At 40.3% G+C, this 21,409-nt stretch overlaps 1 protein-coding gene across 2 annotated transcripts in view; it reads left to right on the forward strand.

Annotated features, from left to right (window-relative positions):
• The window catches only part of LOC124721387, a 254,236-nt gene that overhangs the window by 160,110 nt on the left and 72,717 nt on the right, over positions 1 to 21,409 (forward strand). The window contains exon 6 of one of the 2 annotated variants that reach the window (XM_047246323.1): positions 10,678 to 10,743. The exons of the other annotated variant lie outside the window; for it this stretch is intronic. Coding sequence (XP_047102279.1) covers positions 10,678 to 10,743 — 66 coding nt within the window. The remainder of the gene's footprint in view (positions 1 to 10,677; positions 10,744 to 21,409) is intronic. 2 annotated transcript variants of the gene reach the window in all.

Genomic DNA, 21,409 nt, shown 5'->3' on the forward strand with positions numbered 1-21,409 from the left:
AAATGGTAAGATGCCAGAAACTGGAGAAGTGCATCATCAGCAGCAGAAGAAGTCAGAAGTCTCCGCATCTGAGCCTTAAATGTGTGGAACAGTCGTTCAGCCTCACCATTTGATTGTGGATGGAACGGCGGGGCCGTGACATGCATAACGCCGTGACAAGCACAAAAATCCGCAAATTTGGAAGAGGCAATTGCGGACCATTATCAGTAACAAGAGTAGAGGGGAGGCCTTCCAAAGAAAAAATGCGGGTGAGAGCACTGGTGGTTGCGGCGGTGATAGGCAACGTGCAACGGACAATTAAAGGAAAGTTAGAGTAGGCGTCAATTACAAGGAGCCAATAAGTACCTAAAAAGGGTCCCGCAAAGTCAGCATGAATGCGCTCCCAGGGCTTCTCAGGCGAAGGCCACGGTGACAAAGATGACTTCGGGGCAGCGGCCTGTGACGCACAAGGGCCGCAGGCAGCGACCATGTGTGCTATTTCAGAGTCGATGCCAGGCCAGTACACATGACGGCACACCAGAGATTTTGTGCGAGACACACCCCAGTGCCCTTGGTGAAGGAGGCGCAAGACCGAAGCACGCAAAGACGCAGGTACCACAACACGCGGTGAAGCATTGCCAGTGGAAAGGAGGATAACACCATCCCTAGCCATGAGGCAGTAGCACCAAGCATAGTAGTTCCGCAACGGATCAGGAGTCTTAGCGGACGGGCGATCTGGCCAACCCTTCTGAATACAGCGTAAAACCCGGGAGAGGGTAGGGTCAGAACCCGTAGCAGCCGCCAGCCTGTCCCCAGTGATGGGGAACCCATCCACAACCCGCTGCTCGGCAACATCCATGTGGAAACACAAAAGTTCGTCCCTATCGAAGGCCAGATCAGGACCCATGGAAAGGCGAGACAGAGCATCAGCATTTGCATGTTGAGCCGTTGGGTGGAAATGAATCTCATAATTGAAACAAGACAAGTAAAGAGCCCAACACTGGAGGCGGTGTGCAGCCTTGCCAGGAAGTGACGTTGACGGATGAAACAAGGAAACAAGTGGTTTGTGATCCGTAACAAGATGAAATTTTGAGCCATAGAGAAAAACACCAAACTTATGAAGAGCATAAATAATGGCCAAAGCTTCTTTCTCAATTTGAGAATACTTTTGTTGGGCATCCGTGAGTGTTTTGGAGGCATAAGCAATGGGTTGTTCTGAACCGTCAGAAAAACGGTGCGCAAGGACTGCACTGACCCCGTAGTGAGAGGCGTCTGTGGCAAGAACAAGATGTTGGCCAGGTCGATAAGTAGCCAGGCACGGGGCCTGTTTCAGCATAGTCTTCAATTTCTGGAAAGCCGCATCGCATGATGCGGACCAGTGAAAAGGCACATTTTTATGCAACAGGCGATGCAACGGCTGAGCCACCGAAGCCGCAGACGGTAAAAACTTGTGATAGTATGCTATTTTCCCCAAGAAGGCCTGCAGTTCCTTAACAGATGTAGGGCAAGGAAGGGCATTGATCGCAGTGACAGTTTGCTGAAGCGGACAAATACCATCCCGAGAGAGTTGAAACCTCAAGTACGTGATAGATGCCTGAAAAAAATTGTGATTTCTGAAGATTACACTTAAGACCGGCAGTCTGTAAGACATGAAAAAGTGTGCGGAGATTTTGAAGATGTTCTTCAGTGGTGGAGCCAGTGACAACAATGTCGTCCATGTAATTGATACACCCAGGGACAGGGAGCAATAATTTTTATAAGAAACGCTGAAAGAGAGCAGGGGCGCTAGCAACCCCGAAAGGCAAGCATTGGTATTGATAGAGGCCAAAAGGTGTGTTAAGGACCAGAAACTGCCGGGAAGCAGCGTCCAGAGGAAGTTGATGATAAGCTTCCGACAGGTCAATTTTAGAAAAATACTGGCCTCCAGCAAGTTTAGTGAACAGTTCTTCAGGTCGGGGCGTAGGGCAAGTGTCGCTGAGGCATTGAGCATTTACAGTGGCTTTGAAATCGCCATAGAGACGAATATCACCATTTGGCTTAGCAACGACAACGACAGGAGAAGACCACTCACTGGAAGTGACAGGAAACAAGACCCCTGAAGTAGTGAGATGATCCAGCTCCCATTTTACCCGATCACGAAGGGCCACAGGAATGGGCCGAGCCCGAAGAAACTTAGGCCGAGCAGTGGGTTTGAGCATGATATGAGCTTCAAAGTCGTTTGCACGGCCTAACCCAGGAGAAAAAGGGACGAAAATGTCATCGACAAGGAATCCACTTGAGCATAAAGAATAGCATCAGAGACGATATTGACAGAGTAATCTATGGAGAACCCAAAAACATGAAAGGCATTGAAACCAAAAAGATTCTCCGTGTTACTCTGGTCGACCACAAATATGGGAACAGTGCGAACGATGGATTTGTAAGATACCTCAGCATTAAATTGTCCCAGAGAGAAATCTTCTGTTTATTGTACATCTGTAATTGCCGAGTGACAGGTGACAGGAGTGGAGAACCCAACTGATGATACGTCTGAGAATTAATTATAGTGGCAGCAGAGCCGGTATCCACCTGCATGCAAACATCTCAACCAAGGATTTGGACAGTTAGGAATAACTTCCCTGAAAGGGAAGAAGTGCAATTGACAGACAACACAGAATCAGAATCAGTGTCATGTTCATGAACATCATGTATGCAGTCGGATTTGCAAACGGAAGATACATGACCTTTCTTTTTGCAATTGTGACACACAGCCCAACGTTGAGGACAATCCTCGCGTGAATGTTTTGTAAAACACCACATGAGGGAAGTTGCCAGGGGTTTTGCTGCAGTTTCTTAGTGGGTTGTTTACGGTTAGGCCAAGGCTGCGTGTGGGAGCGCACTGCGGCCACGTCGGCCGACGGGGATGCACCGCCCGCGTCGTCAACAGCGCACAGAGGTTGTATTTCCCCGACATCACCCCACGCCTCGATTTGTACCCCAGCGCCGCGAGAAATTTCAAAAGACTGCACAATGGAGAGAACTTCATCAAGAGTCGGATTTGCCAACTGAAGGGCACGTTGCCGAACTTCTTTGTCGGGCGCCAACCGAATAATAGCATCCCGTACCATGGAATCGGCGTAGGATTCTTTGTGAATGTCAGTAACAAATTGACACTTTCGACTGAGGCCATGAAGTTCAGCAGCCAAGCGCGATAGGATTGATGCGGCTGTTTTTGACAACGATAAAAGGCAACACGACAGGCTATCACATGTGTTTGCTTTTGAAAATAGACAGACAGAAGTGAGCACATTTCAGCAAAGGGCAAAGATGCAGGATCCTTCAAAGGATCCAATTGCGACAACAACCGATACATTTGAGGTGAAATCCAGGAAAGGAACAGAGACTTACATGGTTGTTTGTCCGTGACATGAAATGCTAAGAAGTGCTGTCGAAGACGTTTTTCATAATCAGACCAGTCTTCCGCCGTCTCGTCGTAAGGAGGAAAAGTAGGTATAGCCAACGACGAGAAATGCCCCGCATTTGACGCCGCAATGAAATCGTGAATCGCTGCTGTTAGAAGTGTTTGCTGTTCAAGGAGACTTTGCAATAGTTGCTCAACAGTAGCCATGGAAACCTGTGGGTCAACGGTGAAAAGGAAAAATCCACTACCTTGTCGCCAATTGTTATAACGTCAAGTTGAACACATATATTTCAGAACGACACAACACATATAAATCACAGAGTAAGTGGACAAGCAAGACATGTGCACATGTTAACATTCGAATGAGCACTGAGTCCCAGTCTAGCGGCCGCTGCTCGGCTGGCCGCTTAGGTGGCACAGCTGCTGCATGGCTGGCAGACAGCGCTGCATGTAGAGGACGCGCGTAATTGCACGGCGGCGCTTTGAATGATCGGCGAGTCACAACAGTGTGTGTGTGTGTGTGTGTGTGTGTGAGAGAGAGAGATATGTGTGTGTGTGTGTGTGTGTGTGTGTGTGTGTGTGTGTGTGTGTGTGTGTGTGTGTGAGAGAGAGAGAGAGAGAGAGAGAGAGAGCGAGAGAGAGAGACAGAGAGAGAGAGAGCGAGAGAGAGAGAGAGAGAGAGAGAGAGTATTTGTAAGTTATCCACAGCACTAGTAAGTTTAAAAATCATTGCAGTAGCACTTTTTTGCTGATTGAGTAGCAAAGCAGTTGATGCCAGGAGGAGGAGTTGAATGAAATGATATAAAGATACACATCCTGCAGATATATTTGCAAGTGTAAACAAGCTTGCCTAATTTCTTTACAAGCAGAAGCTGCCATATGGATCATGAGAAAAGATAATACTGTAGGCAATGTTACACAGGCCTTCGCATTACTGAGTATTTAAAAAAAACTTTATCCCAAAGTGCCTTTCCTAATTAGGAAAATGATGTAAAAAATGTGAACAAATCACAGTAAAACAAAGTAATTATAACTGTTTTACTCCAGATCCAGATTTTAACTGGACTGCTTAACAGGTGTGACTCTGATTTGTTAAAATATAATACATCTTCCTAACCTCACCTATCCCTTCCCCACAAAAAAAAGAATCCTTGCTTGTGTGTCCTTAACTCTCTTTCACAATACTTTTATTTTGATGTACATAATTCTTATTATTATTTTCATCTTATATTTATTTCTCTGCGATTGTCCACCACTCCCACTATCTTCCCTCCACTCTCTCTCTTTGTCTCCTTCAAAGCCTAGTCTCTTTCCCATATCTTTTGCATCCCCTCAACTTGTTGCTTCTCCCTACCTCTTAGCTTTTTAACCCCGTGCTGATTCCCCTTCATTGTAACTAGTTTACACTGATATCTCACTTGCCATTACCTTGCCCTTTTACTCTACTTCTTCACTTCATCTCCATTGTCTTTGTCTACTTCATCTTTCTCTTGTGTCCCATCCATCTTCATATTGTTTTATTTTCCCCTGCCTCTCTCATCATGCCACATTCTCTCTGAACCAAAGCAGTTTCCATTTAATCTCGTTTCCTCTCTGCTCCTCCCATAATTTGGGTGAAGGTCATGGTTAAAGCAGGCTCAAACATGGTAATTGGATGTCTCTATAGGCCCCCTGGCTCAGCAGCTGTTGTGGCAGAACACCTGAAGGAAAATTTGGAAAATATTTTGAGTAGATTTCCCGACCATGTTACAGTTTTGGGTGGAGATTTTAATTTACCACATATAGACTGGGAGACTCAAACTTTTATAACAGGTGGAAGGGACAAAGAATCCAGTGAAATTTTTTTAAGTGCATTATCTGAAAACTACCTTGAGCAGTTAAACAGAGAACCGACTCATGGCGATAACTTATTAGACCTTCTGGTGACTAACAGACTTGAACTATTTGAAAAAGTTAACGTAGAACAGGGAATCAGTGATCATAAAGTGGTTACAGCATTAGTGATTTCAGCTGTAAATAGGAATATTAAAAATTGTAGGAAGATTTTTCTGTTTAGCAAAAGTGACAAAAAGCAGATTTCAGGGTACTTGATGGCTCAACACAAAAGTTTTATCTCAAGTACAGATAGTGTTGAGGATCAGTGGACAAAGTTCAAAACCACCGTACAATATGCATTAGATTAGTATGTACCAAGCAAGATCATAAGAGATGGAAAAGAGCCACCGTGGTACAACAACCGAGTTAGAAAACTGCTATGGAAGCAAAGGGAACTTCACAGCAAACATAAACATAGCCAAAGCCTTGCAGACAAACAAAAATTACCTGAAGCGAAATGTAGTGTGAGGAGGGCTATGCGAGAGGCGTTCAATGAATTCAAAAGTAAAGTTCTATGTACTGACTTGGCAGAAAATCCTAAGAAATTTTGGTCTTATGTGAAAGCAGTAGGTGGATCAAAACAAAATGTCCAGACACTCTGTGACCAAAATGGTACTGAAACAGAGGATGACAGACTAAAGGCCGAAATACTAAATGTCTTTTTCCAAAGCTGTTTCACAGAGGAAGACTGCACTGTAGTTCCTTCTCTAGATCGTCACACAGATGAGAAAATGGCAGATATCTAAATAGATGGCTTGGCTCTGAGCACTATGGGACTTAACATCTTCTAAATAGATGACAGAGGGATAGAAAAACAATTAAAATCACTCAGAAGAGGAAAGGCCACTGGACCTGATGGGATACCAGTTTGATTTTACACAGAGTACGCGAAGGAACTTGCCCCCCCCCTTCTTACAGCGGTGTACCATAGGTCTCTAGAAGAGCGTAGCATTCCAAAATATTGGAAAAGGGCAGAGGTCATCCCCATTTTCAAGAAGGATGTCGAACAGATGTGCAAAACTAGAGACCTATATCTCTTAATGTCGATCAGTTGTAGAATTTTGGAACACACATTATGTTCGAGTATAATGACTTTTCTGGAGACTAGAAATCTACTCTGTAGGTATCAGCATAGGTTTCGAAAAAGACGATCGTGTGAAACCCAGCTCGCGCTATTTGTCCACGAGACTCAGAGGGCCATAGACACAGGTCCCCAGGCAGATGCCATGTTTCTTGACTTCCACAAGGCGTTTGATACAGTTCCCCACAGTCGTTTAATGAACAAAGTAAGAGCATATGGACTGTCAGACAAATTGTGTGATTGGATTGAAGAGTTCCTAAATAACAGAATGCAGCATGTCATTCTCAATGGAGAGAAGTCTTACGAAGTAAGAATGATTTCAGGTGTGCCGCAGGGAAGTGTTGCAGGACCATTGATATTCACAGTATATATAAATGACCCTGTGGATAACGTCAGAAGTTCACTGGGGCTTTTTTTGGATGTTGCTGTAGTATATCAAGAGGTAGTAACAATAGAAAATTGTACTGAAATGCAGGAGGATCTGCAACAAATTGACACATGGTGCAGGGAATGGCAATTGAATCTCAATGTAGACAAGTGTAATGTGCTGTGAATACATAGAAAGAAAGATCCTTTATCATTTAGCTACAATATAGCAGGTCAGCAACTGGAAGCAGTTAGTTCCATAAATTATCTGGGAGTAGGCATTAGGAGCAATTTATAATGGATTGACCATATAAAATTAATCGTCGGTAAAGCAGGTGCCAGACTGAGATTCACTGGAAGAATCCTAAGGAAATGCAGTCCGAAAATGAAGGAAGTAGGTTACAGGACACTTGTTCACCCACTGCTTGAATACTGCTCACCGGTGTGGGATCTGTACCAGATAGGGTCGATAGAAGAAAGAGAGAAGATCCAACGGAGAGCAGCGCACTTCATTACAGGATCATTTAGTAATCGCGAAAGTGTTATGGAGATGATAGATAAACTCCAGTGGAAGACTCTGCAAGAGAGACGCTCAGTAGCTCGGTACGGGCTTTTGTTGAAGTTTCGAGAACATACATTCACCGAGGAGTCAAGCAGTATATTGCTCTCTCCTATGTATATCTCGCGAAGAGACCATGAGGATAAAATCAGAGAGATTAGAGCCCACACAGAGGCATACGGACAACCTTTCTTTCCATGAACAATACGAGACTGGAATAGAAGGGAGAACCGATAGAGGTACTCAAGGTACCCTCCGCCACACACCGTCAGGTGGCTTGCGGAGTATGGATGTAGATGTAGATACTCCAGCTGCAATTCTCTCTCTCTCTCTCTCTCTCTCTCTCTCTCTCTCTCTCTTCTTCCCCCCCTTCCAATCCTCCCCTCCCCCTCCCACACACACACACACACACACACACACACACACACACACACACATCATGGATGCCTGTGTATGATTCCTGGAGTTCTTTCAGTACACTGAGAAAGTTCAAAGAGAGCTGCATGTTTTGTATTATTGAGAAATAGGGGAGAGAGTATCACAGACATGATACAGGATTTGGCGTTTTTCATTGTGGCAGAATCTTCTCACCAACTTTCTCCTCCAGATGCAAAAATATTTTGTTGGCATCAACCTACATTGGGAGAAATGACCATTATTATAAAATAAGGGAAATCAGAGCTTTCATGGTAAGATATAGGCTTTCGTTTTTTCGGCGCATTCTGTGAGGTTGGAATAATTGAGAATTAGTCTGAAGGTGGTTCAATGAACCCTCTGCCAGACACTTAAATGTGATTTGCAGAGTATCCATGTAGATGTAACAGTATTACTGACCCTGTTTGTCAACATAGAATGTATTTATAGTGCAGAGGACATTATCTCTAAATAAAACATCAACACATATGGCAGTAGCAAAATTGTACATTAATAAAAATGTCTGAAACTTTCTCTGTCCTGCTGTATCTTGATCTATGATGACTTACACTCTCACAAAATAGCTCTACTTTCTCCAGTTCTTTTTTCTCTTGCTGGAAAAAGGATTCTGTCATTCTGAAAGCTGTTGTTTCTGTTGTCCTTTTTCACATCTATGTCTGCTGCAGCTTGAGAAAGAGCTGACCTTTTACAACTTTATTACACTGTATTTCATTTTGGAATCATTTTTCTGAAATAAAAGTACCAGTTTTACTTCAATAATTGCTGTCTTCTGTACCTGCTAACTTTTTTAACCCTGTGCTAATTCCTCTTCCTTCTAACCAGTCTACACTGGTAAACTATACAACAAGGGGGTAGTACCTATGGCTGCAATTACTGTAGATCAGATTGTGAAGGAGAAATAAACAGCTGTCACTAAAACAAATTTTAAATCGGTAGAATGGACATTACTTGTTGTGACTATTACCACTTTTTTTTCGAGAAATGTGTGCTAGAGAAAGAAAAAGAAAGGAGGCTGTAGAGTATAATTATACAGGGTGGAGAAAAACAGTGTCACAATATTTTAACCCCGGATAGCTGAAGCCAGTAGGAACTGAAATTACTAATGTTTTGTAGGTCGACAGTGCACAATTTCTAAACTATGGAAACTTGGCACCATGTGCTCCAATCGGTTAGATGCTCTGGACAACGCATGACGGTGAATGCTTTGCCTGCTGTAGATCGCGATGTATCCAAGGCGGCCTGCATGCTCGATGGTAGTGCGTATCGGGAAAAAATCCGTCAACAGCTGTTAGTTCACATGCAGAAAGTCTTTTACAAAATTTTTTGTAGCTAGCACATTGTTTGCTTAAAGGAGGTGAGGTGGAGACAAACAGCAAAATCTTATCGGCACTTGTGCTATCACATTGGGGCATTGACGGGGTGAGGGATGTTTTTGTGTGAACCAACAACTGTAACACTGCCCGTCAACTGACAAACGGCAACAGGGCAATCCCATGGCTAATCGGAGTACATGGCACCAAGTTTCCGTAGTTTAAAAGTGGTGCACTGTCGACCTACACAAGATTAGTAATTTTGGTTCCTACTGGCATCCGCTATTGAGAGTTAAAAGTTTGTGACACAGTTTTTCTCCACCCTGTATATTGTTGCTAAGGTGTCAAGGATCTGGGTTACATCACAATCCATAATAAGTGTATCTTTTATATCACATGCCAAATACTCACCAGATATTATCATAAGTGAATAAATTGCGTTCATATGTAGATGCAAAAATACAGCCAGTCTAGTTGTATTACAATGTCCACTGATGTCAACGTGTTTGTGTCATTTACACATTACATAATGTTCTTATAATCAAACATTTACTATTGAAATATGTAACAAAAAAGTTAAATGTACTGAGAGCTCTGTAGTATTCTATACTAATGACTGAAGTTCTTTTGACAAAATGAAATGTTCTGTGAGCTAGTGGTTCCTTGCAAGTGAATGAAGTTTTTCTACTGCTCCTGCCTAGTTGTATGAATGCATATATAATACTGTGTAGTGATACAGTATTAAATTAAGCTTATATTTCTTATACCTAAAGCATATATAAATGAGTGTCAGTATGTGAAGCATACCCCTTTTCCTCCCTCCTTGACACACACAAAAAGCGGTTTGGTACATTTTTATTCAGAAGGTAGTAATAAAACAGTATCTAAAGTAGGTATTGTAATTTGAGTAAAGTGCTTACATTTTAAGTAGATGAATGTGTTCTATTCTCAGTGACACTCTGCATTGAGTTTTGTAATGTAATTCTACACTGGTAGCAATTTTTATAACATTTAAATGTGTATTTTGTTCTATAGCACTGCTGATAGTTGAACTATTTGTATCTACCACCTAAATTTAATAAAAATTTGAGAACTATGGTCATCATTATTTTATTTATTTATGGAACAAAGAAAAGCTATCAGTGTGAAGATTCAAAGCAAAGAACATGTGTGTTGACTGTTTTTCATTACAAATGACTATACCTGATTACAACTGTTTTCTTTTAAATGAAAATAGCTATCTTTGGAACCTAACAATTTTTGCATGGGTTCTTTCTAAGACCATCTCCAAGTGAAAGATGCTAGAACCTGAATAAAACTGCAACAAGTATTGTATGGTATTCTGTGCAGCACTACATTTGTAGATATAGTGCAGTGTGAGGCCACATTAGGAGTAATGTTCTTCAAACTGATGCATGCCTTAGAGTGATTCTCAAAACACAACCATTGAAAAAGACATGTATTTCCAAATACATTTTCATATTATTTTTGAATGAATAATAAATGAAATTTTATTACCATCTTATTAGAATTTGTAGTTGTACATACGCTTAACATGAGTATGCACTAATTTGTTATGACACACACTGCATCCTATATTTTTATTACTTAAGTAAATGCATAACTGAGAATGAAAACTATTTTTCTTGTGTTAATTTCTTATGTTTGGCAGTTTGAATGCACGACGCAGCTTGCTACAGATAAACAGTCTTGCCTATCAGCATCAGCTGCAGCTCTTGTAAGTAGCAGTAGTTGCCTGTGTAGTGCTTGGCACTTTATTTTATATAAATCAGCTTTTTCAGTTCTGCAATTAAGAAAATATTAATTTAAGAGTTAATTTAGTAATTCAGTAATTGCATAAAATCACATATAAAGTATTTTAATTTATCCTGTGTTCTTATTTTCTCTGTAACAGGTTTTTTTGGTTCAGCTATATTTATGAATAAATAGTAAGTGTCTAAATTGCAATTTAGACTGTTAATATTTTTCTTACGTAAACCAAAAATTGCAGAAGTTTCAAGATGTTGTGACAATTTCTGTATTGAACTACAGTGCCTGACCAAAACGTGAAGCACCCTAATGGGAAGAGTAAACAAAACGAAACTTCATGGGTTGAGATGGTTGTGATTTTATTGCAGTGATTACAAAATTAACTCAAATTTACAAAGAACTTGATAGTATTAGCCCATTTATCAGTACAACATTGCACCCCCTCTGGTGTGAATGCATGTTCTGATTCAGTTGGGAATGAGGCATAAAGCCATTGTATCCTCTCCTGAGGCATGCTGCCCATGACTGTTGTAACTGGTCCTTAATACTGATTTTGGGATGGAGTTGACATCTCCCTCATGTTCTATTTGGAACAGATGTGGTGATCTTATTTGTGCACCTAAATATTACATAGACACTTCATTGAGACACTTGTTATGTGTGGATGTGCACTGTCCTGTTGTGAAATGGTGCTATGATACTGTCATAATAGAGGCAACATGTGAGGATGCAGGAAGTTCTTGGCATAACATTGGCTGTCAGAATTCCCTCAGTCGCTACCAAATGGCTCCACACCTTAAGGCACCAGAAGAAACATCTTGTTGCCTCTCCAAAGCTTTGGAAGAATGGTACTGATACCCATGTCACCACCATACTCACTGACAGTGGTCATTCATGGTAGTGCTGAATAATGAATCATTGCTGAGCACTTGGCAACACCATTCAACAGTAGTCCATGGTTCCTCATCATGGTATGACCACAATCATAGCAGTTTGTGCTGTGGTGTTAATGGCAGCCTACACATGGGATGGTAATTCCCAGTCCTGCAGCTACCACTCTCCAACCAGTGATGCAGGATGACACAGAATATTGCATGGACTTGATTACTAATTCTCAGGTGGCAGGTACAAATGTGAAGGAGTTACAATGTGCTTGATGCACAATATGACAAATCTCCCCTGAGATGGCCAGATGTGGTCAACAGGAACCATAACACTGAGTATGCCTGCTCTCACATTCACGTGTTGTCCAATATTGGGTCACTGTCACATATGAATGCCCCAGAAATCTGGAAATTGCATGATTCAACCAGGTGGCCAAATAGAGACAAACAATGAGGCCCCTTTAAAATTCTATCAGATGCTGATAATGCTGTCCCACCCAAGTACACAGCATCTCCATGGTAACAGTGATCACTGAATATTAGATGTTGTTCATGTCTCCCTACCAGGCTTGATGACACTACTAAACAAAAATAACACTAATGCTCTCCGGTTGCTGTTCTACTTGTCACAGAGAATTGCACCTCTAATTGTTTATGTACCCAATGATGGTGTGTATGTGTATGAAGTTAAACTGACATCTGACCATATGTTCTGGGTGCTTTACATTTTTTGTCAGGCTATGTATATTTGCTAGATGATTTTTTTTTCTACTGTCATAAACTATAGTACACTCCAATGTATCTTCATAATTTCCTATAACCACATCATTGAAACTGTATTAAACTATCTGTTACTTCAACTATTCAACTAGATTTATTTGAATGTAGCAAGCTTACCCCAAGAATGAAAATTCAGAAAGCAAGATGAGTGAACTTCATTCATTGTGTAAGTTTAGGATTTTAGTTATTTGCAGTGGTGGTAATTTCTGTGTAGGTTCAGAGAATAACATGCTATTAATGAGCCTCTCCCAAATTTTATGTAACATGTCTTGATTAACGAAACTGGAATCCATTGGATACTAATTGGATGTCAGTTGTCACAGGTTTATGCTCTGCCACGGTTATGCCTATATGACTCTTCTGGTAATGCACCAATGATGAGTATGTTATAGTTGAACTCTAGATCTGCAATGAGTTACAGATTCTATATCTGACTGTTGTCCTTCTTTATATTTGGAAGTGTTTTGATGTTGTAAGTGTTACATTTCTCGGTAGTATCTCGATTTTTTGGGTAGGATGAGTCAATGATCTTACGCTGCATTCTCTGTGTGTATATTCTGCTAATATTCTTTATAAATTACTTTTTATCCTACAGCACATTAGAATTTCTTTCTATTCAAGAATGAAGAACGGGAAGATTGACAGCTTATATGGCTTTGATTGTGCTGTAATTTTATCCTTGCTGATCCTCTCGGAGTGTTGTGTAGTGGATTAAAGGAGATAGTGTGCTCTTCTTTTGCGTGTATACAGCTCCATTCATTCAGAATTTCATAGAAATACTGTGGATTAAACAGACTTTTGATAATACTTGATGTCTCTTTTTAAGCATTCAGTATTCTCTTTTAATATCATACTTATAAAAGATTGCTAATCTACTACATACAACACTCAAACATATCTCTCCAACATAATATAATATAAATGGCAATAGTTATAGGTGAATGTCAAGATCTTTTATATTGTTTATTACTCCACTCATCACGGTCAGGAAATCTTTGAAAGGATCCCTATGGGCATGTCTGCATGTGGTTAATATCACATCTGGAAATGTCTTTTTTTCTGCACCACAGTCTCAGATGGTAACTGTGGTGTCACCGCCAGACACCACACTTGCTAGGTGGTAGCTTTAAATCGGCCGTGTTCCATTAGTATACGCCGGACCCGCGTGTCGCCACTGTCAGTAATTGCAGACCGAGCGCCACCACACGGCAGGTCTAGAGAGACGTCCTGGCACTCGCCCCAGTTGTACAGCCGACGTTCATAGCAATGGTTCACTGACAACTATGCTCTCATTTGCCGAGACGATAGTTAGCATAGCCTTCAGCTACATTCGCTACGACCTAGCAAGGCGCCGTATTCAATTGATATTGAGATTCTATTAATGTATCATCAAGAGCGATGTTCTACAAATGTGGATTAAAGTTAAGTATTCCAGAAGCTACGTACTTTTCTTTATAGCATTCATTACGTATCCTGTTTCAGACCTCACGCCAGCCTGCGTGAGTTTAAGCGCATGCCTTTCGGCTTCCTCTCATTGTGTCTAGGCTCTCTTGTCTAGACACAACAGTAACAAGGATTTCCCTCATTTGTGGAGAATGTCTGCACATCTTATACTACCCATTTGAATGCAATCCAGTATAGCCTAAATTGTCCAAGGCTGCTCAAATCCAGGGAGTTTCTTGTGGATGCAGGACAGTTTTAAGTATTGTGGAGAACAGTTTTGTTGTCAGCAGCATTTCCACTCATTGACAGTAATGAATTCATCTTCAGCAAGAATCTTGGCTGTGATAAGAGTTAGATGCCTTGATCTTAATCTTCTTCACTCCACAAAGAATAACTCATTGAATATTGAAAGGTTGGGGTTATCAACAATCTTGTGACATTCACACAGTAGGCACTCATCTATCTGATATCAGGAAGTGAAATGTGAATCAAGATAGGTAACCAATATGTCAGAGTAAATTGTATTGACTAACAGTGTGCATGGGTTCGTTAAGTAGGTTAGGTTAGGTTAGTGTTTTTTTTAACGTCCCGTCAACAACGAGGTCCGAGGTCATTAGAGACGGAGCACAACCTCGGGTTAGGGAAGGATGGGGGAAGGAAATCGGCCATGCCCTTTCAAAGGAACCATCCTGGCATTTGCCTGAAATGATTTAGGGAAATCACGGAAAACCTAAATCAGGATGGCTGGAGACGGGATTGAACTGTCATCTTCCCGAATGCGAGTCCAGTGTGCTAACCACTGCGCCACCTCGCTCGGTCGTTAAGTAGTACATCTATCTTTTTCACATATGGAACACAGTAATCTGCTGTTGGGTTCACCAGTCTGAGCACTGATATTCAAAGAGTGTCTGCTGACGATCGCCAACTTGTGTCACAGAGCTTATGAAGAATGTTATTTGTGCTTTTTAGCTTCATAGATGTTTTCAGCAAGTGCTCCTTGAATTCTGAATGCATGTTATGACAAAGTTTGTCTCCCTCAGACCACACATCAAGGGCTGTGTGTGCCAGTTTGTGGGATAAATGGAAACAAGTTGAGAACTAGAAACAGTCACATAATCTCACTGATCTCCTGGCTAAACTGAATTTTTCTTGAGACATGGATTGACATGGTTCTTTTGAGGACTCTCCAGCAATAAACTGTGATAAATACATTTTATTTCACAGTGTATGATTGAGTTCACATGTGATTCATTAATCATACAAAGGAAACTGGCATGGTGGTTAAGAGACAGGGTTTATGTTCAGGAGTGGCGAGATTCAAATTTGGATTTTGCCATCCTGATTTAAGATTTTGGATGTTTCTACAAATCCCTTCAAGCAGTTATTTAGATGGCTCCTTAAATATGAGTATTGATTACTCCCATTTTATTATATCTGTAATGATGTTGACAGTGGTAGGACATTCAGATCAAATGGGCCTTTCTTCCATTAATAATATCCTCAAAGGCTAATATGGTTTCACATTTCATTAGATTAGATTAGACTTACTTTCATTCCAACTGATCCATAGTGAGGAGGTCCTCCAGGATGTAGAACATGTCAGAAAAACAATAATACATGACAAATATTTACAACTGAAACAAATAAGCCAATGTACCTTCCACAGGTCCCAAGTGGAATGATCGTCATTTTTTTTAATGAACACTATATGAAAGAATAATTTTACAGACACTAATGCACTGAATTTAAAATAATTTTTTTATTTATTTATAAGGTAATAAACATGTATTACAACTACTGCAATACTTATTTACAATGAACACTTACTGCACTGAAGTGGTGCAGAAGTTAGATTGTACAATCTAACTTCTGCACCATTTCGTTGGTTCTACTGAGAAATTCATCAATGGAGTAGAAGGAGTTGGCCACCAATAAATCCTTTAGGCTTCTCTTAAACTGAATTTCATTGGTTGTTAAGCTTTTTATGACTGCTGGCAAGTTATTGAAAATGTGTGTTCCTGAATAATGCACACCTTTTTGTACAAGAGTAAGTGCCTTTAAATCCTTGTGAAGATTATTCTTTATTTCTAGTATTGATTCCATGAATTGAGCTGTCGGTTTCGAAAAAGTGACATATTTTTAATGACAAATTTCATTAAGGAATAAATATATTGGGAAGCAGTAGTTAGTATCCCTAGTTCCTAAACAGGTTTTTGCAGGATGTTTTTGAGTTCACACCACATATAACTCTTATTGCACGTTTTTGTGCTCAGAAAACTTTAGCTTGGCTTGATGAATTACCCCAAAAAATAATCCCATACCACATTATGGAATGAAAGTAAGCATAGTATGCCAGCTTTTTCATTTTTATACCCCCTATGTGCTGACACAATTTGCATTGCAAATAGAGATTTGTTAAGATGCTTCAGCAGTTCTGTGGTGTGGTCCTCCCAGTTGAATTTATTATCAAGCTGTAATCCCAAGAATTTAACACTGTCCACTTCTTCTATCTGCTTGTCATCATATGTTAATGTTAGGCATATACCTGTAGGACACCCCTCACAATTTCTGCACGGCATGTAGTTTTTTTTTTTTTTTTTTTTTTTTTTTTTTTTTTTTTTTTTTTTTTTTTTTTTTTTTTCCCCCCCAAAGTTTAGTGACAAAGAATTGGATAGGAACCAGTGATTAATGTCCACAAATATTTTATTAGCTGATCTTTCTAAGACTACACTTGATTTACTATTTATTGCAATGTTTGTATCATCGGCAAACAAAAAGACTTGACATCTGGTAATGTTACTGATGAAAGGCCATTGATATACACAAGAAAAAGTAAGGGCCCTAAGATGCAACCTTGTGGGACCCCACATGTAATTATTTCCCAGTTGGATGATGCCTGATATCTTTATCATGTCTCTTTCCTAATAATACCCTTTGTTTCCTGCCAGAGATATAAGATTTGAATCATTTTGCAGCATTTCCTGTTACACCATAATATTCTAATTTAATTAAAAGGATATTGTGATTTACACAGTCAAATGCCTTTGACAGATCACAAAACATACCAGTTGCCTGCAATGTTTTGTCTAATGAATTAAGTACATTTGCACTGTAAGTGTAGATAGCCTTCTTAGTATCAGAACCCCTTAGAAATCCGAACTATGACTTTGACAGTATGTTATTTGTGATAAGATGGTTATAAAGCTGATTGTACATTACCTTCTCTAAAATTTTTGAGAATGCTGGCAAAATTAAAATTGGATGGAAATTTGATGCTATTTCTTTATCTCCCTTCTTAAACAGTGGCTTAACTACAGCATATTTCAACTATTCAGGAAATATTTCACTGATAAACGACTGGTTACACAGATAGCTTAATATGGAACTTAAATCAGAATCACATTCTTTAATTAACTTTGTTGATATTTCATGATACCCACTACATGTTTTTGATTTTAAATATTTTATGATGAACATTACTTCTGTTGGGGTAGTGAGGGTCAGATTCATATTATGGAAGTTACTTGAAATGTCTGGTATGAGGTATTCCATAGCAGCATCTACAGAACCTGACAATCCAATCTTTTCAGTAACAGTTATAAAATGTTTGTCAAGAAGTTCTGCAACACTATACACATCTGTCACCAATGTATCATTTACTCTTAATGCTATTTGTCCCTCTTCATGTCTGGTTCTACCAGTCTCTTCCTTCACTATATACCATATTGTCTTTATTTTGTTATCTGATATGACTATCTTTTCCTTGTAATATATTTGCTTTTATGTTCATATTACAGTCTTTAATATTGTAAACATCCGTCCAGTGAATGTCTCTGAGGAGTGTCCTAAAATAATTAATTTTTGGCTTGTTGATTACCCTCTTGAGCTCAGATTTAACAGATTTTATATCCTGTTCAGTATTAACATTTAACAGAAAGAACTGCATGTCATGGTCTGAGAGGCCATTGACTATTGGTATTGTAATATAATTTTGTTCATTGGACTTTTCTATAAAGGTTTTATCATAAAGGTTTTATCAATGGCTGTTTGTGAGCAATGGGCTACCCTAGTGAGAAACTTTACAGTGGGAATTACATTGAATGATAGTGTTATTAACTCAAATAAGTTCTTATTAGGAGAGTCTTTAAGGAAATGGACATTGAAATCACCAGCAATCACTATTTCTTTGTTTTTGGTTGTTAAATGGGCCAGTACAGCTTCAAGGTGGCTTACGAACAGATTAAAGTTACCTGCAGGTGCTCGATATACACTTAATATTATGAAGGATTTTTTGTGAAAATCTACTTCTGTTGCACATGCTTCCATATGCTGTTCTAGGCAAAATTTATGTGTCTATGTTCTTGAATAGAATTGGGGAGGAGTTCGTGGCACAACTTGACTAGAAGAAGGGATTGGTTGGTAGGACATGTTCTGAGGCATCAAGGAATCACCAATTTAGTACTGGAGGGCAGCGTGGAGGGTAAAAATCATAGAGGGAGACCAAGAGATGAGTACACTAAGCAGATTCAGAAGGATGTAGGCTGCAGTAGATACTGGGAGATGAAGAAGCTTGCACAGGATAGAGTAGCACGGAGAGCTGCATCAAACCAGTCTCAGGACTGAAGACCACAACAACAACATGTTCTTAAATTTATGACAGTTCCTGATGAATGTGGCAACTCTTCCTTTCTGTATTTCTGCCCTACAAAAGTGAGATGCTAACCTAAATCCTGTAACACTTAAAAGTTCTATACCAGTGGTCACATGATGTTCAGAGAGGCAGATTATGTCAGCTGTGTTTGAGGACTCTAATTCATCTATGCAGACAATTAATTCACTAATTTTATTTCTCAGTCCTCGAATATTTTGATTCAATAAAGATAGCTGACATTTCACATTGACTGAGTTAAAATTGGGTAGAGTTGAAATTTCTGCTGATTGTTGAAAATTCTTAACCAATAGCTGTTTATGCTGATGTAATAAGCTAGAATTATGTTTATTGGTTTCTTTCTCAAACTAAAGGTTTGTCTCAGTCCTAATCTCTCTTAAAATTTGGTTTCTTTCAGTCCTCCCTATCCTGAAAAAAGGGTCTTTTCTGAATATGCACAAATTTACACTCATATCCATTTTGAGGTCTCTGGCAATATGTGAAACATGTTGATGTCCTGTGAAGTTCTAACTGGATAAATTTAAAGTGATTAGATAACATTTCCTTTGAGATAGCCACATAAGCTGTAAAAAGTCTGAGGTATGAGACAGCAGTTAATATTCTCTGTCATATGTAATATGGTTAGTGATAGCCCTATCACGTATTCCAGAGTCACACCTGAAATTTCTTCAGGGTCTGTGAAAGAATACTCAGGAATAAATGCTGTGCAATGTCTGTTGACTTGTTTTCAGTACAGCTGAAAATTGGGCCAGGTATCTTATGCAAACATACCTTGTGTGTTAAACATTGGTGTGGTTACTGAATCAAAGTTTCAAAATAGTCAAGAATCAGCACATGCAACAAGTCACTCCTGTCCATCTGAACTAATCTTTATTATATAAGAAGGCTATTTCGTCTTCAGTAGTGGTTACTTATGTGTAATTCAGTTACAGACAGATGTGAGTGATATACAATGGTAATTTATAATCTAATTTCTCTGATGTTCAGGGCTGCACAGTCTTTGTTTCACTTTGACAAGCTTTTAACTAATGACAAAAAAACCTTAATACTATTCTGGTGCTTGATGAATCTCAGTCCATTAGTTCCCACAATATGACACATTCATGTCTTCTACCTCTTATTATTCTGGTGCTCTAGGCTGCTCAGTCTTTGTTCTCTTAATCTTTAACTATAAAAGGTAAGTCATTGTTTAACGTTGTTACCAGAAATCTTGAATCTTCTTGAAAGATTTAATTCAGAGTTTTACATGATACTGTAACGAGCATTTGGATGTACATAGGCTGTACATTTTTAATATATAATATATTGTGTCCTGCATACTCGTTGACTATGGGGTGCCTAGGAACCTGCATTCTTGGATTGCTAGACAACAATTCAAGCAAATCATATTAATGAAATTTTATCACTGTTAAGGTAAATGACAATAGTTAACTTTGGGAATTTACAATGGTGTGTCACAAGCAATAGGCAACAGTCAAATAAGAAGTCTCTTCAGGGCATACAGCTCCTAATACAAGTGAAGCAATACAGTTCATAAGTCGCTGCTGTAGCATTCACAGACTGGCTAGTCTTCAACTGGACTGCAGCCAGGAGGAGTGATGCTTATGTTCTCTTCACCTAGAGGCTGCTGCTGTCTTGCTGTCATTCTACAGAGGGGTCAGTCAGTGTACTATTGGCTGACATTGTCTCACAGCCCTCTCTGCTCAAACATTCTTGACCAACATGCCAGCACTTGACATTACACCGGAACATTCCTCCCCCAAAGTGATGGACCATTGATAGGGAGCTCGACAATGGCAGGGGAGGCAGGAGTGTGGATGCTGCACTGTACCAGAAGCTTTGACTGCAGGGGATGATAGGCTTCCGGTCGTACCCCGCAATCCGGCCTTCACTCTGGTGGAAACTTCTTCCTGAAAATGACGAGAAGGGTACAAATCCACCTCCTGAGGCTCATAGCAAGATGTCAAAGGTGTCAGCTGCTGTGATGAGGGTGGGTCTAGCTCCATCAGTAGGACGAGAGGAGGTGGAGGTGGCGAAGGCTCCGTCTCCATGAGGTCATCCTGTGGTGCTGTGATGACACCCTCTGGCAGCTGCTGTGGGCGCGCTGTCCTCGGGATCCATGGATCTGGAGGAAGAGATACAGAAGGATCACCATGTACATGACAGTGGCGAATTTGATTGTGATGTCAGTGCTGCAATCCATCAGGGCCTGAAATGAGATTCATGCATGCTCTCAGTCGACAAAGGGTCTTGCCTCATGCCCACCATCTGCTGCCATTAAAAACTCTATAAAACACAATATTTTGTGGTGTGAAGCAATACTTACAGCCTACATTTGGTGCTGGATGCTGGGGAGGGTGGAGCAGGTGGAGCAGTGTCTGATGGTGGCAGTTGTGAAGCAATTCTGCCGGCGATGGTCCATCTTGTGGATGTGAACGAAAGGAGGTGAGAAACAGTTGCAATGCTTGATCGCTGGTGTGTGCAGTGCGAAGTTTGGCTATCTGCTGCTTGAAGGTTCTGACAAAACATTTCGCTTCACCGTTTGATTGTGTATGGAATGGTGTACTAGTTAGATGCTGTATGCCATTGCATTCACAGAATGTTTCAAATTCATGTGACATGATCTGAGCACTGTTGTCTGACACTGTGATTTCAGGTGATCCTTTGGGGAAAAAAATAGAGGACAACACCTGAATTGTTCTACGTGAGATTTTCAAGTTCACTGGCACAGCAAAAGGAAATTTGCTAAACGAGTTAACCACAATCAACCAACGAGTGCTTGAAAAAGGTCCCGCAAAGTCTGTGTGCACACGTTGTGGTGGAGCATATGTGTGACACTGTGATGTCATCTATTCTAT

The sequence above is a fragment of the Schistocerca piceifrons genome, chromosome X (assembly GCF_021461385.2).
Source record: "Schistocerca piceifrons isolate TAMUIC-IGC-003096 chromosome X, iqSchPice1.1, whole genome shotgun sequence".
Lineage (NCBI taxonomy): Eukaryota > Metazoa > Arthropoda > Insecta > Orthoptera > Acrididae > Schistocerca > Schistocerca piceifrons.